This window comes from Octodon degus, unplaced genomic scaffold (assembly GCF_000260255.1).
Source record: "Octodon degus isolate 3935 unplaced genomic scaffold, OctDeg1.0 scaffold00307, whole genome shotgun sequence".
NCBI classification, from domain to species: Eukaryota; Metazoa; Chordata; class Mammalia; order Rodentia; family Octodontidae; genus Octodon; species Octodon degus.
In genome coordinates this window covers 523,370-542,118 of record NW_004524883.1, presented here as the reverse complement: position 1 = coordinate 542,118, position 18,749 = coordinate 523,370, and the positions used below count along the sequence as shown (strand labels likewise).

General features: G+C 54.9%; 1 protein-coding gene across 3 annotated transcripts; it reads right to left on the bottom strand.

The window, feature by feature from the left end:
• Positions 1–800: 800 nt before the first annotated feature.
• On the bottom strand, positions 801–18,749 carry Carmil3 (capping protein regulator and myosin 1 linker 3). Of its 3 annotated transcripts, none has more exons than XM_004647444.1 (40): positions 18,597–18,749; positions 17,051–17,145; positions 16,784–16,834; positions 16,626–16,685; positions 16,428–16,543; positions 16,141–16,238; positions 15,825–15,895; positions 15,652–15,725; positions 15,357–15,432; positions 15,190–15,278; positions 14,606–14,700; positions 14,304–14,390; positions 13,978–14,087; positions 13,762–13,839; positions 12,878–12,954; positions 12,694–12,798; positions 12,538–12,607; positions 12,005–12,086; positions 11,811–11,907; positions 11,605–11,659; positions 11,354–11,526; positions 11,074–11,142; positions 10,592–10,685; positions 10,391–10,489; positions 9,880–10,008; positions 9,635–9,748; positions 9,004–9,179; positions 8,148–8,235; positions 7,921–8,058; positions 7,601–7,664; positions 7,248–7,456; positions 6,636–6,736; positions 5,531–5,846; positions 5,083–5,211; positions 3,960–4,026; positions 3,762–3,851; positions 1,802–1,920; positions 1,544–1,724; positions 1,279–1,389; positions 801–1,145 (listed from the first exon to the last, which is right to left on the bottom strand). In XM_004647444.1, the coding sequence occupies exons 1-40, from the start codon at positions 18,634–18,636 to the stop codon at positions 1,120–1,122; spliced, it is 4,119 nt and encodes a 1,372-aa protein (XP_004647501.1). In that variant the 5' UTR covers positions 18,637–18,749; the 3' UTR covers positions 801–1,119. The 3 variants fall into 3 exon arrangements, with proteins under 3 accessions (XP_004647501.1, XP_023563496.1, XP_023563497.1); XM_023707728.1 differs by having other exon boundaries at positions 890–1,145; positions 6,636–6,739; positions 18,597–18,738; XM_023707729.1 differs by lacking the exons at positions 14,606–14,700; positions 15,190–15,278; positions 15,357–15,432; ... (2 more) ...; positions 17,051–17,145; positions 18,597–18,749 and having other exon boundaries at positions 890–1,145; positions 6,636–6,739; positions 16,428–16,504.

Genomic DNA, 18,749 nt, shown 5'->3' with positions numbered 1-18,749 from the left:
TCCCTGCCCCAGGGGGAGGCAGAGGTATGTGGAATAGAGACACTTGTGCCCGGATGACAAGGTGATGTGAAATGCGATTAAGTATGACAGATGCAAAATTCTGGACTTGTACATAAAGCAGTGGGAGCACAGTGAAAGTTCGATTTGGATGAGTAGGAAGGCATCAGGAATGACATCTCAAAAGAGGGGCTCTTGAATCCAAGGATTACTATTACTATTTGTTAGGAAATGATTAACCTAATTTTTCTAATGAGTTATCTCCCGGGGCCTGAAAGTACTTTTTATTTATTTATTTATTTTTTTATTAACTTAATTTTTAATCTTATTTTACACAGACATGTTCACCTATAAGCTATTTTCCTGTTGAGATTTTTGACATTTTTTTCTAGTACTGGGGATTGAGCCCAAGACCTTCCTACTTAGCTACATCCCACAGACTGAAACAACTTGAAATGGCCTTAGTGAGCTGCGTGTGAACTCATATATGCATACTCTTCTCCCCCCACCCAAGATACTGGGGTCTTCCAACCCTACCACCCCCAGGACTGGGCACACACAATTTGTTGATTCCTGTCGTTTGCATCCTGACCATGCACATAACTCCCACCATAACGTGGGGACTTGTCAGGCTCCTTCTGTCAGCAGCTCTCTGTTTTCTCCTCTCAAGGACCCAGCCCCATCCCGGTGGATGCTCTTACCCTTTCCACACTGTGGCCAAGCCCTGGGGGTCTATGGGAAAGGAGCAGATGGTGGGAGATGGGGGGCAGTGAATGGGAAAGACAGCAAACTCAGGCAGACTTTTTTTTTTTTTTATTCTGTACAAGTGGGGAGAAGCCCCTGGGGATAGAGGGACAGAGATCTACCCTCCCAGGGGAGGAGACAGGTCCACCCAGAGCTCTCTACAGAGCAAGGCATGGAAGCAGGCAACGAGAGCCTCCCTCTCCAGGTTGCTTCCTCCCTTCTGGTCCCCCTGCCTCCTGCTTCCCTGTGCCCAGCCCTACATCCTATCTCTGTAGGACAGGGGCTGGTGGGAGGTCTGGGGAGCAGGAAGGGGTAGGGGTTTGAGTCCTTGTGAGGCACATGTCAAGAGGAAGGCTGGGGAAGTTGTTGCCACAGCCATCAGTCTGTTCCTGGCTCACTGGTTCCTGTTGGGGACAAATCCAGGGAACCCTGTTTCCTGGGCAGGAAAACTACCCCATGTTGGGGTTTAAGGAGGTACAATAATGGACAGATGGACAGATTAGGGGTAAGGGGGCCCCACCCTCTTACTGCTAGCACCTGCAGGGTCCGGGGGCCGTCTTCTGTCAGGCTCCAGTTTGTCACAGGACTGTGCACGCCGTGTCCTCTTGGGCTTCAGGGGGGCAGTCCGGCGGCCTGGATCAGGGGGCCCTAAAATGACAGCCACAGGAAGCTCACAAGCTGGGGTGCTCATCCAGCCTGTGACTCCTGGTTGTCATTTATCCCACCTCTTGGAAAATGACCTGATGTGGGCATCAAAATCACAGTGATTGCCTGAGCCCCCCACTCAGCCAGGGTGGCAAACCTTGGACTTCAGGCTCCTCTTGGTCTTGCTGTGAGCCCAGCCTCAGCCTGGGCTTGCTAACTCCTGGGGTTGTACCCCCAGTTTCAGCCTCTTCCCTGCTCCCTGGCACCTGAGGGGGTCGGCGGCCCCTGGGCACAGCCACTGGCTTTGGGGGCCGTGGAGCCAAAGGAGGGTCCTGCAGCTGGCAGAAGAAGGATGGCGCTGGATTAGTCTCTTCCCTGTCAAAGTACCCTCCCCAACCATTTCGCTGGCCCTCACCTTGGCATTCCTCGCTGGAACTGTCCTCTCTGGGAATACAGTCCCCTCCTTCTCTTCCTCTCCATCTTGGGAGGCTGGGCTGGGGCTCTGGCAGCCATGGCTGGGGACACTCTCCTCAGCTGGGGTATGGGAGGCAAGCAGGAGAAGTCCAGGAAAAGGCATTCTGGCAGAACCCTCCCACGTCTTCTTTTCCCACGATGCCCTCACTGGCCAGGACCTTCCTCCTCCAGGCCCATCTGCTTCAACAGCTCTCTCTTCAGGGCCCCCTTCCTTTTTTTTGGGGGGGGCGGGGGTCAAACTCAGGTACTTGCACTTGCCAGGCAGGCGCTTAAGCCTCTGAGCTATCTCCCTGCCCTGGCATTCCCTTCTATTACTGCATTTCCTTAGCCTTGGTCCCCACCATCTGCTGTCGCCTCTGCAGGTGGCTCTGGCCTAACTCTTTTGTTAAATTTATTTATTTAGTGCAGAGTCTACAGGGTCTACAGGGTTTCATTACATAGGTCAGACTGGTAGTGATTCTCCTGGTTTCAGCTTCCAAAGTGCTGAGATTACAGGGGTGTGTCACCACTCTCAGTCTCAATTGCCATCTCAGTGCACCCTGGGGGTGGGGCCAGCATGGCAGGCTGGGATTGAACATCCTGATTAACTCTTTTGCAGAGCACAGCACAGGCCCTTTCCAGTGCGGCAGAGTCACGATGCCAGTCCTGCTGGGCAACATAGGCACGGCTGCCCATCCAGGGCTGCAGTGCCCAGGGTCCTGCCAAGGCTGCAGACTGGCATTCCCAGAACTGTGTGCCCGTCTGATTAGATGGTAAGAGCTCAAGGAGAGATGTCCTTGTGCCTGGCTCCCATGGCCTTAAGTAGCACGAGCTGGAGGTAGAATACTTAGAAGGGGTGTCTGTGAGTGTCTCTGTGAGACGTGTGTGCTTTGGAACATCTGACTGTTGTGGTTTCCTAAGTGAAGAGTTAGTCCTTACTTCAGATGCTTTACCTACTTTGCGTGTGGGACAGGGCATTATCAGGCGTGGCTGGTTTGGAGGGTACTACAGGCACACAGGCACTGCCAGGCCTCAGGCTGACCTAGTTCTTCTGTACTACGGGGCAGAGAGAGGCAAGGGCAGAATGGGTTGGGACAGGACAATGAGGAGTGGGCAACCCAAGCCAGGTCTGCCTGCTCATCTCTGAGCTTCTTCCAGTCCTATATCCTGGCCTGCGAAAACGAGCAGTGTCTACATGTATAGGGAGATTTTGTCCATTTTGTCAGTATTTTCAGGGGTCATATTCCAGACCATTGGAAACTTAGTTGACACCAAGTTGACCAGCTTTTCTTTAGTGGCTCCTTAAGTAGAAGGTCCCTGAATTCAGCAGGAAGGAAACATCATACCCAGAATAATCATCCCTTTTATTCCACCAGTCATGAAGTCAAAAAGTAAAGGACCCACTGACGGTCATGGGTGGCTGGTGGGACTAATACCTAGGGCTTCTGACCTCTAAGGCAGAGCACTTGCCTTTTCATTGGGGCATCTTTCTGAGTAACCTGAGGACAGGCTGCAAGCTATTTTTGGAGGCAGGAGTGTCTGAAGTAGGCCTACAGAGCTACCACTGGCTGGCAGTTTGACTTGCCCACCTTGCTCCCAGCTAAGACATGAAATGAAATCATATCTATAGAGGGCACCACTGTGCTGAAGGTGGACAAGGTGACATCTGCCCTAGAATAGTCCTGGCAGTGGTCCTGTTTGTTAAACCTCTGGAGCCACTTCTGTTCTGTAGAATTTTTCTTTGGATTGGGTTGTTGGCCCCTTTGGGTGTGGCTCTGTAAACATCCTTAAATGCTTTTACTGTGTTGACTTCTGTTTGCCCCACCTGGATCATGAATTGCCCAGAGTAGAGGCCTTCGCTTCTGTTTGTCTGGACACACCCTGGGCCGTTAGTGCTTCCGCCAGGAAGTGCCTCTCCATACCTATGTGCCACGTGGCCTCTGCTCGGCGCATGGCGCTGAAGCTTGGCTTGCTACTTTGGGGTGGTGGTGGGGGCTTCCAGGCCCCAGGACCTAAGTGTGGAGGGAGGGATATGGAAGTGATGGAGGAAAGTGAAAAGGAAAATTAGGAGGGGGCCCCTGAGAAGCATAAAAGGAAGGCAGCAAGGGTGTCAGGCTCACCTGCATCATCTGAAGAGCGTCTTTTCTGCCACGCCTGGGTGCTGTCCTCCAGGTCAGGACCTGAGCCCTGCAAGCAGAGCTGAGTCAGCTGTGACACGAGTAACCCCGTGGGGACTGCACCAGACAAGGGGCTTCTGCATTAGCATTTCATGTCATTTCATGTTGCTAGTTCCTAGATATTTGGACCATGTTTCCCAAAGAGTGGTACCCATAACACCCGAGGGGCACAAGAAATGGTTTACACAGATGAACATACTGCTTTCATAATAGTTATGTATTTCTTTTATGGTAGGGAACAATGACTTGCACAAAAAGCTGAGATTTTAAATATGATGACACCTAGGTTTAGACTAGATTAAAAAAGGTGTCGATTTAAGTAAAAAATAATTAGGTAAGTAATTCAAGTGGTGTATGGATAAGGTTAAAAACCCATCATGAAGGTTGTAATGAAGTCACCGAGCTCTGAAGGTAAGGTTTTCTTTTTTTTTTTTCCTTTTTGAGACAGGGTTTTACTATGCAGTTCAGGCTGGTCTTGAACTTACTTTGTAGCCCAAGCGGGCCTCAAATTCACAGTGATCTTTCTGCCTCAGCCTCCTGAGTGCTGGGATCACACTCAGCCTCCTGAGTGCTAGGATTACAGGTGTGTGTTAACACACTTGGTGGCTGGAAGTTAAACATTTTTTTTTCTTTCTTTAAATGTATCTGGTTGTTACAGGGTCTCACTACGCAGCTTGGACTTGTGGTGATCCTTCTGCTTTCAGCCTCCCCAGTGCTGGGATTACAGGTGTGTGCCACTATGTCCAGATTCTGAGGCTGCCTTAGCCCTCCATGGGGGTGGGGCTGGCATGGCATGTGGTGCCAGGGATCGAACTCTGGTCCCTGGCCTTGCTTAAGCAGGTGCTTTAGTCTGCTGAGTTATCTCACTGGCCCTAGTATTTTTATGACACCCCTCTGCAAAAGAGTTGGCTGGACTCCCTGACTAGATAGGGGCAGAACTATAGCCAACACCTCCTAACGTCACAGAACCCATTTTGTTCACTGAGCCACCAGGAATGGGGAAACCGGAGGAGGGGTGGAAAGCGACCCACAGGACCCTCAGTTTGCTGCCCCAAGCTCTGCTCACCTCTCGTTTCCCATCGAAGCTCCAACCTTTGGTTCTTCCTAACCCAGGCAGGGCAACACCATGTACTGCTGGCTGCTGTGCTGTCCCGGGGGCTGTGCCTGCCTCCCCTTCCTCTGACCCCTCAGTGCCCTGGAACAAGGTCCCCAATGGAGAGCTGGCTCCCCAGGCAGCAGGGCCACCACTGGGGGTTCCTCTCTCTCACCACGCCCCCAGGCTTAGGGAAGTCCTCCCCACATCCAGAAGGCCTTCTGCCCACTCCACATCGGCCCACTCAACATGCTCTGGGCCACCAGATCCTAGTCCTTTCTCAAGGAGAGGGGAACTGGATGACCAGTGTTCCTCAGAACTCTGGGTCCTAGCATTCTCCTTTTAGGTTCGAGTGGAGTTGGAGAATGGGCTACATCTAGGTCAGGAGAAGGGGAGGACCCAGAACCTCTGTCTCACTTACCATCTTCCTACGGAAGGAAGGCCCCCGGCCTGCCCCAAATCCAGGCACGAGGCTGCTCTCCTCCTCGGGGCTCCAGCAAGGAGAAGAGTTATTGCCAAGGCTTGGGGGTTCTGGGCTAGGGGGGCTCTCCTGAGTTGGGGGTGGGGGTGGGGGCGGAGGGAGGAAGAGCCCAGTTGTGGGGGACCCTGGTCCCCTGTCCCCCTTGAAGCTCCGGGGACGGCGAAAATGGAACAGTCCTCGGCGTCTCTTCTTCTGGAGTGGAGGCAGTGGTGGCTCGGAGAGGCCCGGCCGTACTGTCCTCAGAGTTCGGGGGTAGCTGGGCAGAGTTGGGGCGAGTCAGTGACACGTGCCAGGTGGAGCCCAGAGTGTGCTGCTGTTGGTCTATCCTGTACACCCCAACTCTCCCTCTCCCCTCTCTCATTTAGTCTCTCCTGCTACTCCATGCCCCCTTATACTGCATCCTCAGGAGAGATGGTGTCCTCAACTTCCTGGTCACAACTTCCAGCAGCCTCATTCTCTAATGTCAACTCCTTGTTCCAGACACCCCTGTGCCCCAAGGCCTTCTCACAGCTTCTCCAAGTGACCCAGCTCCTTCACAGCCCCTGTGCAGTCTGATAATGCTTAGGTCTAGACTCAGTAAAAAAAAGGTGAGTTGATTTGAATAAAAATATATTTGAATAAATATATTATGCCCTGTCTTGCCCTCCAGTAATTCCCCTGCTCTGCTCTGCCTGGGAAGTCAACTGTCCATTGGGGACTGCTTGTAAACAAGAGACCTTGTTCCAGGGCACTGAGGGGTCAGAGGAACAGGAGGTGGGCACAGCCCGGGGACAGCACAGCAGCAAGCAGTTCTTCAGGGAATACCACCCACTCTATCCCAGTGCCTGTCACCCCTGCTCTGTCCTACCATTGCACTCATGGTCTCTGCCTTTTTGGTTACCCTGAGGAGATTTAGAGGTTGTAAAAGCTAAGAGGTGGACAAGGAATGGTTAGAGTGCGGGGAACGTCCCAGAGGGGTTGGCTTGGGGGCACTGCTGGACACTGGGGTGGGAGCACTTTTATAGCCTTGGGGTCTGCTGAAAATGGGAGTGTTTAGGTGTCACACCTGGAGCTCTCATCCATGACCCTCCGGCTGAAGAAGTCCTCCAGCCCCTCATCCAGGCAGCTGGCCATCCCGTTCTCCTGGCGTGTCCCAGGTCCTGGTACCTGCTGGGAGGAAAGGCCTGTGTGATAGCTCATCTGGCTCAGGAGGGCCCACTTTCCACCCAAATAGAGCTTTCCCCTTTGGGATTGGCCCCATGGAAATTTAGACTTCAGTTTTTCTGGGAATCTCCTAAGCTTGGTGGCTCTTGGCTTTATCCTACTTATCTCCAAATGAAAATGTCGCTGCCTGGCAAAGATTTTTTTTTTCTGAGATAGGGTCTTGGTTTGTATGTCTGTGTTGCTGGTCTCAAACTCATGGGATCCTGCCTCGGCTTCTGGAGTAGCTGGAACTACAGATATGTGCCATCAAGCCTGGCAAGACAGAGGTTTCATATCTGTAATAAGGTATAGCTCTCCTCCAAACTGGATAATCTCTTAACTGTTTTACAGCTTGTCTGGACTCCTGCTTGAACCCCCAAAGCTAGTATCTCTACCTTCTGGGTCTTAAAGATAGACCCCTTGCTCTGGCATTGCTAAGAAAAGTTGGTCCTCTTGCAAGGCCTTTGGGACTCACATTGGGCCGGCCAGGACCTGGAGGAGTGGTCCTAGGGGGCCGGGGCCTCCCTTGTGTTTGATGTCTCAGTTTATAGCCATGAGTAGGCAGCTCAGATAGACCTTCCCAGGAGCCACTCGCTGTGGGCTGGCTGCCCCCGAGTCCTGAGAACCAGCCAGGGGGGATGCCCAGGTTCCCCAGTTGGCTTTCCATGTCTTGAGGACTGCCACCTGTGGGTACAACACTATTAGAGGGAGTAACAAAAGGGAGAGGGAGAGAGGAGGATGGAGAAGTAGAGAAAAAAGAAAAGGATAAAGGGCCTGGGGAAAGACTGGGAGCCTGGCAGACATTAGAACTGAGGCTGCGGGACTCACTGATGAAGGCAGATACTGGGCGGATCTTGCGGCAGCGTTTCTGCTTTTTGATGGCCATGGTGTCCTGCAGGAATGAAGACAAAGGGTAGGTTGGGTGTCAAGTCCTAGATCCTGATGCTTCCCATTTCTCATCCAGACATTTTTAGAGCTCATCTTGTCTCTTTCTCTTCAGGTGGCTGAGACACTGGATGAGGGAAGAGGAGAGGCACAGCGAGCTGGAGAGTGGAGTCCAGGCAAGTGGAGGCAGGGAGGGGGAGCTGTGTTGTGCAGTTCAAGGGGCAGACCCAGGTTAAGGGAGAGGGAGGCATGGAGGGGCTCACAATGTTGGTCCCAAGTTCATCATCTGTGGTCTCCTCATGGTCATGGTTCCGGCCTCGGCCTCGGGAGGACAGATCCTGCCCTTGGCTTGGCCCTCCTTGTGGATCTGACAGTGTCCTTAGCTGGGTCAGATGCCGGGCCTAGGGAAGACAGGTGTGACTAGGATCTCAGGAAAGCAGCCCACCTCCAAGAGTGGAGAGGGAGAGAGCCTCGAAGAGCTCAGACTTACCAGGCTCTTGTGGGAGTGGTACAGCTCCTGCAGGATCTCGTCCACTATGGAGTTGGTCAAATAGGTGACAACTGAGAGCTTCACCTCACTGTGGGCATAGGTGAGACTGCTTAGCCAGCCCCTGCCTGACTTCTAAGCCTTGGCACCTCCTTGCCTGGATGCCTGAGAGAACGCGCCAGCTGGCCTGGCTGCCCACACAGAACATGGCTGCTGTAGGAGGAACTCAGGGCCACCATACTCATGACTTGTCCCACCCACTGACCTCCCGAGTTCAGATGTGTATGGGCCAAGAGGGACTGAAAGAGGCGAAGAAGGCTCCAGGTGAGATGCTCCACTGGAACAGAGCTAGGTAAGTTTGGGTGCTGAGCAAACCTTGCTGCCTGCTAATGCAAGAATAGAAACCAGAACTTCCTGAGCCTGGCTATTTCCCAGGTACCCACACTCGTTTCCTTTGCTTTGGTATGTAGTAGCACCCTGACCCTGAAGGAAAGAACTCTGAGTGCAGTGAAAACTGGCGGAAGGATAGGGGTCCCCTACACACCTGTCTTGCATCATTTTTCTTTGCCAGGTCTCTGAGGAGGTTGTTTTGTTTCTTGGAGGCAATCCTTGGTGTATGTGTGTGAGTTTGGGTATGTATACCTGTTTATGCACCAACCTGGCTCCTAAACCCTAGCTCAGTACTGAGATTTCTAGGGCAAAGACTAGTGGACCCTAAATAGAAAGGTTGCATTCGGTTAAAGATTTATCCCTTGTAATGGAGATTTTCCATTTATTATTCATTGCTGATAGTTTGCAAATCCCTAAGTGCTCTGGGCCAAATCCAGCCCCTCCCCAGGACCAAGCCTTAGTCTCTCACTCCAGCTTGTTCTGAATGTCTTGTCCAGCTTGCTCCAGCAGTGCCCCTCGGATGAAGTTCCGGGGCACAGTGACGCGCTCTGCCACATTGCTCAGCATTTTGTTGTGTCCCTCGGCCACCCGCATAGCCACAGGGCATAACTCCTGCGTTAGGCTGACCATGGACTCCAGGATCACCTAGTGAGGGGAAAGGAGGCCACAGCACCAAGGGGACAGGGTCAGGGCTTGCATCACAGGGGAGGAGACTTCCACCTATCTCTTACAGTCCCTACAGTGAGACTGAGGGAACTGCCTAAGACCATGTGGCTGTGTCAGATACTTGGATATTCAGGCTTTTCCATTTCTTGCTCCTTACACTGTCCCACACAGAGGGGAGAGTCAGTTCAAGGATCGGAATACAGAGATAGGAGAATTAGAAGCTCAGGGTTCAAGATAGGAGCTGTCAGAAAAAGACAGCCAAGACCCTATTACTTTGGTGCCTTGGCACAGGGGAACTGTGGGTGGGCTTGGCTCTGCTCATTATATTCTTGCCCTCCAGTAATTCCCCTGCTCTGCTGTGACATCAACCCTTAGCTGAGAGCCCTGATGAACACTGAGCTCCCACATGGCTTCCTTTCTCCCCCAGGACTTGCCTGCAGCTCCTTGTCCACAGCTTTCGACACCTCACTGGCAACTGACTCCAACCTCTGCCGCACAGGCCCATCATTGGCCAGTACATGGCCCAGCTCATAGAGACTGGGGAACAGCTGGGGAGGTAAGAAGTAAGGTTTAGAGACCAGAATCAGGCCTTAGGAGATCCGTGGGGGCCCTGAACTAGGAGGACAGAGGCAGTGGGCAGTGCCTGGACTGCCTGGGTTGGCATGATTGGAAGGCTTACCGCCCGGGAGTTCTTGGCATCCTTGATGAGGTCCCGAGCATAAAGAAGCTCATCCTGCACAGGCTCCAGGGGGCACAGCCTCAGGGCCCGCACTTCTTCCTGCACTCGTCCACACAGCCGCTGCAGCATCTGGAGCACAGGGGCAAGAGTGTCAGGTGTCCCAAGTTGGGCCTCTGGGTGCTACCGGTGCCTCCCTGAGGGTGGTGGTGCAAATGTCTCCAGGTGGCCTGGTTTTTCCTGGTACGCTCTTCTGGAATGCCCAACTGAACTCAAGTCCTGCATATGCCTTGTCTGGGGACTGCCCACTATTTGTCTACATATGTAAGGGCCAACGTTCTACATTTCCTGTTTTACATTCTATATTTCCTATCTTTTTGCTCCCCGACTTGCTGAGTCCACTTAGGGGCCATGTGACACCTCTTTGTGCCTCCACCCTGCGTGCCCCACCACCTCACTCCTGAGCCCTGCCCCTCTCATGGCTGCCCCAAGTGTCCTCGAGGGAAACGTTTACTTGCTCGGCGCTGCTGGTCACCAGGCCCTGCTGCAGCCTGAATGCCTGCTCCTGGGGGCAGGTTTGGGAATGGTTGTTCCTCACCAGGCACCATTGGATCTGGAAAGGACAGAGTGGGCAAGGTCAGGGCTGAGGATGTGGGATGCCCTCTGCCCCTTGCTGTCCCTCTCTAACCCACCCCCTCAGCACAGCACCCCACACCTTCTGCCAGACGTCTTCCGTGCGTTCAGGAGCACTGCGATAGGCTTGGGAGATGTCACTCACCGGGAAGGACATGAACCGCAGTGTGTGGTTGCTGTGGAACACAACAGTACAGCTAGGTGGAGAAACACCTAAAAATGAAAAGCCTGGCTCCCTAATACCCACCCTTTGCTCACCATTCCCTCTTCCATGGCCCTTTCCTAGTTTTTTTTTTTTTTTTTTTTTGAGATGGGGTCTTGTTATGTTGTTCAGGCTGGCCTTGAACTCACTATATAGCTCAGGCTGGCCTTGAACTTGTGGTGATCTTCCTGTCTCAGCTTCCAAGTGCTGGGATTACAGGGGTGCACCACCACACCCTGGCCCTTCCTCACTTTTCTGTGTGGATAAGTCAAGGAGATCAGGGTGCAGCTGGGGTAGCTCACACCTGGTCCTGGCACATAGTGGCTGGGTTTTGAATCAGGGCAGAGCCTTGGTCAACTCACCTCTCCAGAGCCCTTGCAATGTCCAGGAAGCCCAGGGCAGATGTATTATTCCGATCCCACAGGATAGTTCTGGGGAGAGGGCGAGCTCCAGTTTGTCACCCCCCCCATCCCCATTATGGCCAGAGCTGGAGCCCTCCCTCCTTTCCTCTTGGTGCCTCCTTTCCTCTTTGTACTGAGGCTGACTTAGAGCTAGTTCTGTGACTGGGTCTTCCAGGTTGGGAAACAGGGCATGGAGCCCTGCAGGGAGTCTTGGGGTTCAGGGTCCAGGTGTCAGCATCACCTGAGCGAGGAGTTTATCTGCAAGGCCTTGGACAGCATCTTGGCCCCGATGTCCTCCATCCCATTGCCACTCAGATCCACCTTGGCCAAGCAGGTGTTGCTGCCCAGGGCATTGATGAGGATGCTGGTCCGAAGCTTCAGCCGGGAGTCTGCCACCGACAGTGACTGCAGGGACTGAGTGGCAAGTGGGGGTTGGGTCCAGTCCCTGTGGCCCCTGCCACTGCAGGTCCCCTCCTAGGGCCGGTCACTCACACAGTCCTCTTCTTGGATCAGCTGTACCAGCTTGTGTAGGATCTCCTCCAGGGTCCTGTGGGGAGGCGGGGCTCAGAGCAGGAGGGGAAGGGGTTGGAGTCATGCTATTGGAGGAGAGAGGTGGCTAGAAGTAATGCATGAGCTTAGGATGGATGGGTGATAGGACACGGGTCTGGGGTCTGTGGGTGTGGTGGCCGGGGGCTCACTTGGCCTTGACATTGAAGTTCTTGCCCAGGAACAGGTGCTTGAGGGACTTGTTCTTGCCAAGTGCAGGCACCAGTGTTAGGAGGTCTGAGTCGAAACCTGGTTAATGGATGGGACAGGCCTGCCCTTGAAGCCCGAGGCTTACCGGAGTCCCCCCAGGGCTGCTTCCCCTGCTCAAGGAGGCACTGCTGCTCACCATTGTCTGACAGATCAAGGCTGCCCACACAGGTGACAGATCCCAGCTGCTCCTGCAAGGCCTGGGCTCCTGCTGAGCGGAGCTGTGGAGATGAGGTAAGGCAAGGCAGATAGGGTTTGGGGTGGGTGGTAGGGCACCTGTAGTCCTTAGAGAACAAAGCGGTTATGTCCAGACTCAGTCATACCAGGTCTTGGGTGTAACATCAGGGAGACCCCTTCCCACAGTCCGTGCATCCCTATAGCCGCTCCCTTCCGGCAGCCCAGAAGGCTGCTACTAAGATAGCCTGCTCCTGCCCTCTGCTGGGAACGCCTGGTATCTCCCACCCAAAGCTTGGCAGAGATACAGATTCCGACGGCCTCTGGGAGGAGGGCACAGACCACGTCTGAGAGGGAAAGCAGAGGTGTGGTCAGGTCAGGGGCCGCAGTGGGGAAAGTGCAGAGTAAGATGGAGCCAGCGTTTGACTTTGGTTGGAAAAATGAATGCTGGGGTGGTGGTGAGGGGCAGGTAGCTGGGTAGGGAGACAGAGGACTCACCTCACAGCTGCTGAGGTCTAGGTGCAGATCACTGAGGTGGCTGTTGAGGGAGAGGCCCTGAAGCAGTGCCCTGTGGGAGGAAGTCACAGGCCCACATTCATGCCTCCCCACAGCCCCATGGGTCCCTGGATACTCCCAACCCTGCACCCACCCGACCTGAGGGCCTCCAGGGGCAGCCTTGTGGCCGAAAGGTTGACATGGCTCAGTGTGTAGGCGCTGCTGAAGAACTGCTTGAAGGCCGGTGGGGCCTCCCGGCCCTTCCTGCAGAGACCCCTGGGATCAGCAGAGGAGGGGGTGGGCCACAGCTCACTCCAACCCTCCCTTGCCCTCCTGACCCCACCTGTGGGTGCAGCTGTTTCGAGCCAGATTGAGGTAGGTGAGGTGGGAGCAGCAGCCATGGAGCAGGGCACCCAGAAGCTGTAGGGAGAGTGAAGGGCTCAGAAGGGCTGGCGGGAAGGGTTGGAACTGGGTAAAGACTCGCTCCGATCTTCCTTCAAGGTCCCTGTTCTGCCTCTTTCTGTGGGCTCATCACCTATACTTCGTAAGCTATTTCCCCCCAGTAATGAGGATTGAACCCAGGGCCTTTGCACTGAGCTATGTTCCCAGGGCTCAAATTTGGGATCCTTCTGCCTCAGCCTCTCAGGGTGCGGGGATTATAGGCATGCACTATCATGCTTGGTCTCAAAAGCTGTTTTCTTCTCTGTGGAAAGTGGGTTCAGACTGGGCATGGTGGTATGTGCCTGTAATTCCAGCTCTTGGGATGTGTAAATAGGTGGATCACTACAGGTCCGATCTAGTAGTGAGACCCTGAATGCCCTGTAGATCCTTCCTTAAAATACAAAAAAAAAAAAAAAAAAAAAAAAAAAAAAAAAAAGTGGGTTATTCCCTGTCTGGCTGCCATGGGTATGGAAAAACTTAGAGGCTGTGGTCCTATAAAGCAGGGCCACTACTGGCTCCCAGGCTGTCTTTGCAAGTTAGGGGACTCATCCTTCTCTGATGGTAAAGCAGCCCTAAGTCAGGGTACACATAAGGGAATGGAGTGAGGGGTGGCTTCTGGGCACAGCCTTGTGCCCTGAATAAGTGCACACTGGTACGAGATACAATGAGAGTGAAATCATCCTGGCTGCTCTGCCCAGCCCTGTACTCAGGCAAATGGGATGAGACACACATCACCCAGCCTCCCCTGTCTCTTCTGCCCGGTTCCCTGCATCACCAGCCCCTCACCAGGTCGACAGTACAGTCAGTCCCTGACAGGTCCAGGTGCACCAGGGCATTGGGCTGGGCCAAGAAACTGTAGAGAGCCTGGGAAGAGAGGATGGAGAGACTGCAGGGGAATGGCTAGAGGAGTTTCTCCAACTCAGGGGCTGCAGCATGGAAGACTCCCAACTCCCAAGGCCCGAGCGCTTCTGCAGAGGTAGAGGTAACACTCTGTGCACTCACGTTGGCCTCATCTGTGGCGAGCAGCCCGGCGTTCTTGCTCAGGTCCAGGTATCGAAGGGAGCTGGCAAAGGCTGGGTTAGCCCCAAAGGTCTGGCCCAGCGCCTGGAGCCCTGAGCACAGTGGGCACTGAGCTGGGTTGGCCCCCATCCCCACCTTCCCCCCTCGGTATACAATGCTTCCCCGCTCCCCAAATGTGATTCCTTTTCTCCATTGGTCCCTGAGGTGGCATGTGAGTGTATGGTGCATGTCTGGGGCCCAACATTGCAGGCAGCACTGAGGGAAGGCCAAGGTCTGAGGTCCGAGGTCAGGGGTACTGGTGTGAGTACCTCGAGGGGAAATGGCAGTCTTGGCCAGGCACAGCTTGGTGAGGCCGGTAGGGAAGCACAGGAGCTGCTGGCTCAGGCTGAGGAAACCTGGGCAGTGGAGAGAGAATGGGCCCTTTGAGGGGTTGGGCAGTGGATGGAGAGTCAGATGGGGCTCGAGTGGGGTGCAGGCCTGGGGTCAAGGATGGAGGTGCAGGGGCAGGGGCTGCCATCAGGCTGAAGAGCCCCTGTTCAGACCTGGATTGGGCTCTGGGCTAGGATGGGCTCTGCACGTGGAGGGAATAAGATTCAGGGCTGGGGCTCACCCTTGTCCTCGATGGGGTTGTGGGACAGAGTGAGGGCATGCAGCACACAGCTCCCGTTCTCCCCAAACACCCCGGCCAGCTTCTGGACAAAGTCCCTTCAGGGAAGGGGAGGAAGGATTTGGCCTGAGCTGAGCCCCAGGTCCCAGCCTCTGGGTTCCCCTCCTCCTCTACCCGTCTGCCTGGCTGGGGCTGCAATGTCAGAATACAGAGGCCCCCCACAGGAGCCAGCTCAGGACCTGCTAGGGACCTTATCACTCCTCTGGAGTACCTAGGGGCATTTTACACCCTAGCAAGTTGTGTTGAGACAAAGCTCAGCTATGTGTCTTCAACACTGCAGCAGCCCACCCTGAGAGGAAGCTGATAGAAGTGGGGGCAGGCCATGCACACATTTGAGGCACCAGGAGACTGAGGTCTGAGTCGTAGCTTGACTGCTGGATTGCTCTCTAGCCTTTTTGGGCCTCAGACACCTCTCTAAAGATAGGAGTTGGGTGGAATAGTTCAGGGACCCATATCATGCTCTGAGGTTTGGGGACTCTAAGACTACATAATGCAGTGTCACTGGCCACACAAGAGGCTGGCCTCACGTCTTAAGCCCGGCATTGTCCAGCACCAGCTCTTCCAGGCTCCCCGACTTGCTTAGAGTATGTAGCACCTGTTCTAGCACTTCTGAGCCCTGAAGACAGAAGGGTCCTGAGATCAGGAGCCAAGGAGGACACCACTCTCCCTTCCCTCAGCCCATCCTAATTCCTACCAGCCGCAGGTCTTTGCAGTAGAGTTTGGTGAACCACTGGTTGTAGGCCAGGGCTGCCACCATTAGGGCCAAGTCTCTGTGGAGACATTGAAGGGAGGGGAAGTGGTAAGGAGGTGGTTGTGACAGGAGAAAAGAGGCCAGGGATGGGGTGGGGGCTGGCCTGGGGAAACCTTGATAGGTCAATGGTAGGGGGAGTTGGGGAGATAGAGCAGGGGCCATGAGTGGGACTAGAAGGGAGATCCTGGACAAGGTCAGGGTTGGGGTGGAGGGTTGAGTCTCAGCCTCAGCTGCTTACCGGCTCTCCAGGTGGCTGAAATCCAAAAGATTGAACTCGCGGTTATCCTCAGCATGGTAGATGGTGTCCACATCCTTAAAGAGGTGAAACTGGCTTGCATCTACTCCCCACCCTTCCTCTGCCTCCTTCCTTTGGGTCCCACCTGCTCCCTTCTGGGTCCCAGCCCCACATACCCACTGTACTTCCTCACGGCAGTGCAACCCATTATAGTCACACAGGGCAGCATAGGTCTCAGAGAAGCCACCTGTGGGTGAGAGATGGGCTGGCTTCATGAATGGTAAGGGGATGGGAGGAGGCTTGAGGTTCAAGGGACAGTCAAGGTCACTGAAGATGACAGTGTCTTAGGTTCCTGGTACCCTATGAACCTCCTGAAATCCAGGAGCTGGGGAATCCTTAGGGTAGGCAAAGGTCCTTCTGGCAAAACTGCATAGTCTGGACATGGGACAAAGTGGTCTCAGTCCCACAGTGCTCATGTCTGCCCCTGCTCACCACACACACTGTGAGTGGTAGATGTTGAAGTCTCAGAGTTGGGGGATGTGTCTCGGGGTCCCTCTGGGGTGTCTGCATTTCCACGCCGGATCAAACATCTGGAAGATGAACAAATAATCCCAGAGAATGGTGGAAAAAGGCTCTCAGTTCTTCCCAAATTATAGCTTCCGAGTCCCCAGGAAGGCAAGAGGGGGACATGTGCATTCTTCTCATGTCTCAGTAGGTTAGGAGCAGGGAAGAGAAGTCTCTTCATCTAATCCCTCAAAGGATCCTCATTTGCAACTCACCCAGGGCCTGGGCAGACCTTGGAGAGAGCAGAGCTCACATGTCGTGTCACCTGGTCCACACTCTCAGCTGATGGCAGCCGCATGCTCACCATGCCTCGCTCAGTCTCCACCAGGATCTGGAGGACAAGAAGCAGACAGCCTCAGATATTGACTCCCTTCTCCAGCTGGCCCAACAGCAGGCAGAGTTCTGGTACTCACCTGGTTCTGACTTAGGGTGTTAAAGGCGCGGATCTCCAGGACATTGAAGGAGCTCTCTACCTAGAGGGACAGAGACCCTCACCTCTTGGTAAGGGCCTGATCACCAAGTATGGGAGGGAGCATGTCAAGTGTGTCCTCCATTTCTCCACCCCACTCACCTTGGCAGGGACCTTAAGGGGGAAGAGGTGGAGGCGCCAGGAGGTCAGGGCCTGAAGGAAAGAGTACGAGTGGTTCATGGTAGCTACCTTGGCACTGGTGCCCTGCTCTTCAGCCTTCTCAGCTCTGCTGTGCCCCCTCTCCTGCCCTACCCTAGGCTCCTGGACTTGACCCACTCCAGCCACCTCCCCCAGCTTTGTCTCCTCAGTCCTTCCCACCTCTGTCTCTCCTGCCCAGCTCCTTCCTCCCTCCCAGACCAATGCCCTCACCAGCACTCTGTCCTCAAACTTCTTGGGTTTTGTCTCTAGCTTCACACGATGTTGTTGAAGCACAGTGCCTTGGCTCAGACACCTCCGGATACTGTCTGTGGGTGGATGGGGGCCTGCTCAGCGCTCCCTTTATGCTGGCCATCCCCACCTCTCAGAGAGAGGCAGAGCCAGGGGCAGATGAGATGAGAGAGAAACAGGGACAAATTACGGGGACAGAGACTTTTTCTTCTTGAGTAATTTTTCCTGTTAGAGGGAGTCTTGTGTGCTGAAAACTCTGGTTTCTGGTGTCCCTGAGTCAGGGGACAGTTGCTGAGTGACAGTGTCTGTGGGAGGGTGTGTCTTACACTTTTGAGGGTGTGAGGATGTTTCTAACCCATGTACTACAGCAGCCATCAACACATACACAGTGAGTCAGTGTGTGGGGGTGTGGGGGTGTCCCTGGATGGCATCTAGGTGGTCTGGATGGGAGGCTGCCTTTACTATGGGTGTGTGCATCCTTCTGCTGACTCCAAGAGCCTCAGTGAGGCACTGGTGGGGACAGAGAAGTGTGAATGAGTATGCTGGCTTGCAGCTGTGGAAGGGGCACAGCGCCAGACTAGGGGGTGAGGGGAAAGATTTTGGTGTGTAAATGAGTGTGTGTAAATGAGCCCCATACCCATCTGCTGGCAGAATGGTCCAGACAGCCCATATATGCATATGTGTGGTGGGGCATGCAGCTTCTGTAAAGATGTGTGTTCACCCATCTCATGATTGTGATCCTGTGCATGTGTAGGTGTGGGGAATCGCCACAGTGCAGCACAGCTCTGAGTATCCTTGAGCGTCCTGCTCTCTGCGTGGGCTAGCACTAGCCTGTGCTCCTGCCTCTGGGGGTCAGGGCTGTGGCAGCGCGGAGGGCCCGGCCCTGGCTTGGACTGAGTCGGAGAGCTCAGGAAGCAGGAGAGGCCTTGAGGTGTGGGTGGTGGGTGTTGAGAAGGGGGCAGGCTGGGACTGCAGAGGGTGAGTCGAAGATTTTACTCTCGGGGTTTTGCTCCAACCCCAGCGCTCTTTCCCGGACTCCCTCTTCTGCCCCCTGGCCTGCGCCAGCTTAGCTCCTAGGAGCATCTCCCAGGGTCAGTTCCGGGGCGGGGCGGAGGGGAGGGAGGGAACTGAGACCAACAGCGGTCGGGACCTCGGCTCCTGTCGCCTGGCCCCGCCCGGCGAGGGTGGGGGAAGCGGGGACTCTCCGGAGGGGAGACGGACACCTCTCAGAGGGGTGGGTCAGGAACACCGACAGCTGGGCGGGCAGCGCGGCAGGAGAACTGCACCTGTCACCGAAGAGCGGGACGGGCGGTGCCAGGACAAGAAGGTCCTGAGAGGGTGAGGCAAGCAGAGGAGGATGCTCCGGGGACAGCGACGCCCGCGCGGGGACTAAGGGGCAGGGGGCAGCTTTGGAGCGAGGACGCACGAAGGGTCGCCGGCACCAGGCTGGGGTGTACCGCGGGCAGGAAAACGCTGAGCCTGGGATGCTCCGGGACGGGGCGTCCCGGGGACCAAGGCGACCTCGTACCTTGCAGCTCGCGGGTGAGCTCCACGCTGGCCTTGGCCATGGTGGCCGCTGCTGCTTCTGCAGAGGAGCCGTCGCCGCCGCCGCCGGGGAGCCGCGGCACATGCTAGTCCCGGCTCCGGCAGGGCCCGGCGCTGCGCGCTGCGGCCGCCGCCG

Bases quoted from the DNA above. Each gene is read 5' to 3' on its own strand.
- Carmil3 (XM_023707728.1), bottom strand. From the start codon at position 18,636: ATGGCCAAGGCCAGCGTGGAGCTCACCCGCGAGCTGCAAG. The intron at 15,433-15,651 runs GTAAGCAGCTGA...ATGTCTCCACAG, and splicing joins TTCAGCCACCTGGAGAGCCG to AGACTTGGCCCTAATGGTGG. The intron at 14,088-14,303 runs GTACTCACACCA...CACTGTGCTCAG, and splicing joins GACTGCCATTTCCCCTCGAG to GGCTCCAGGCGCTGGGCCAG.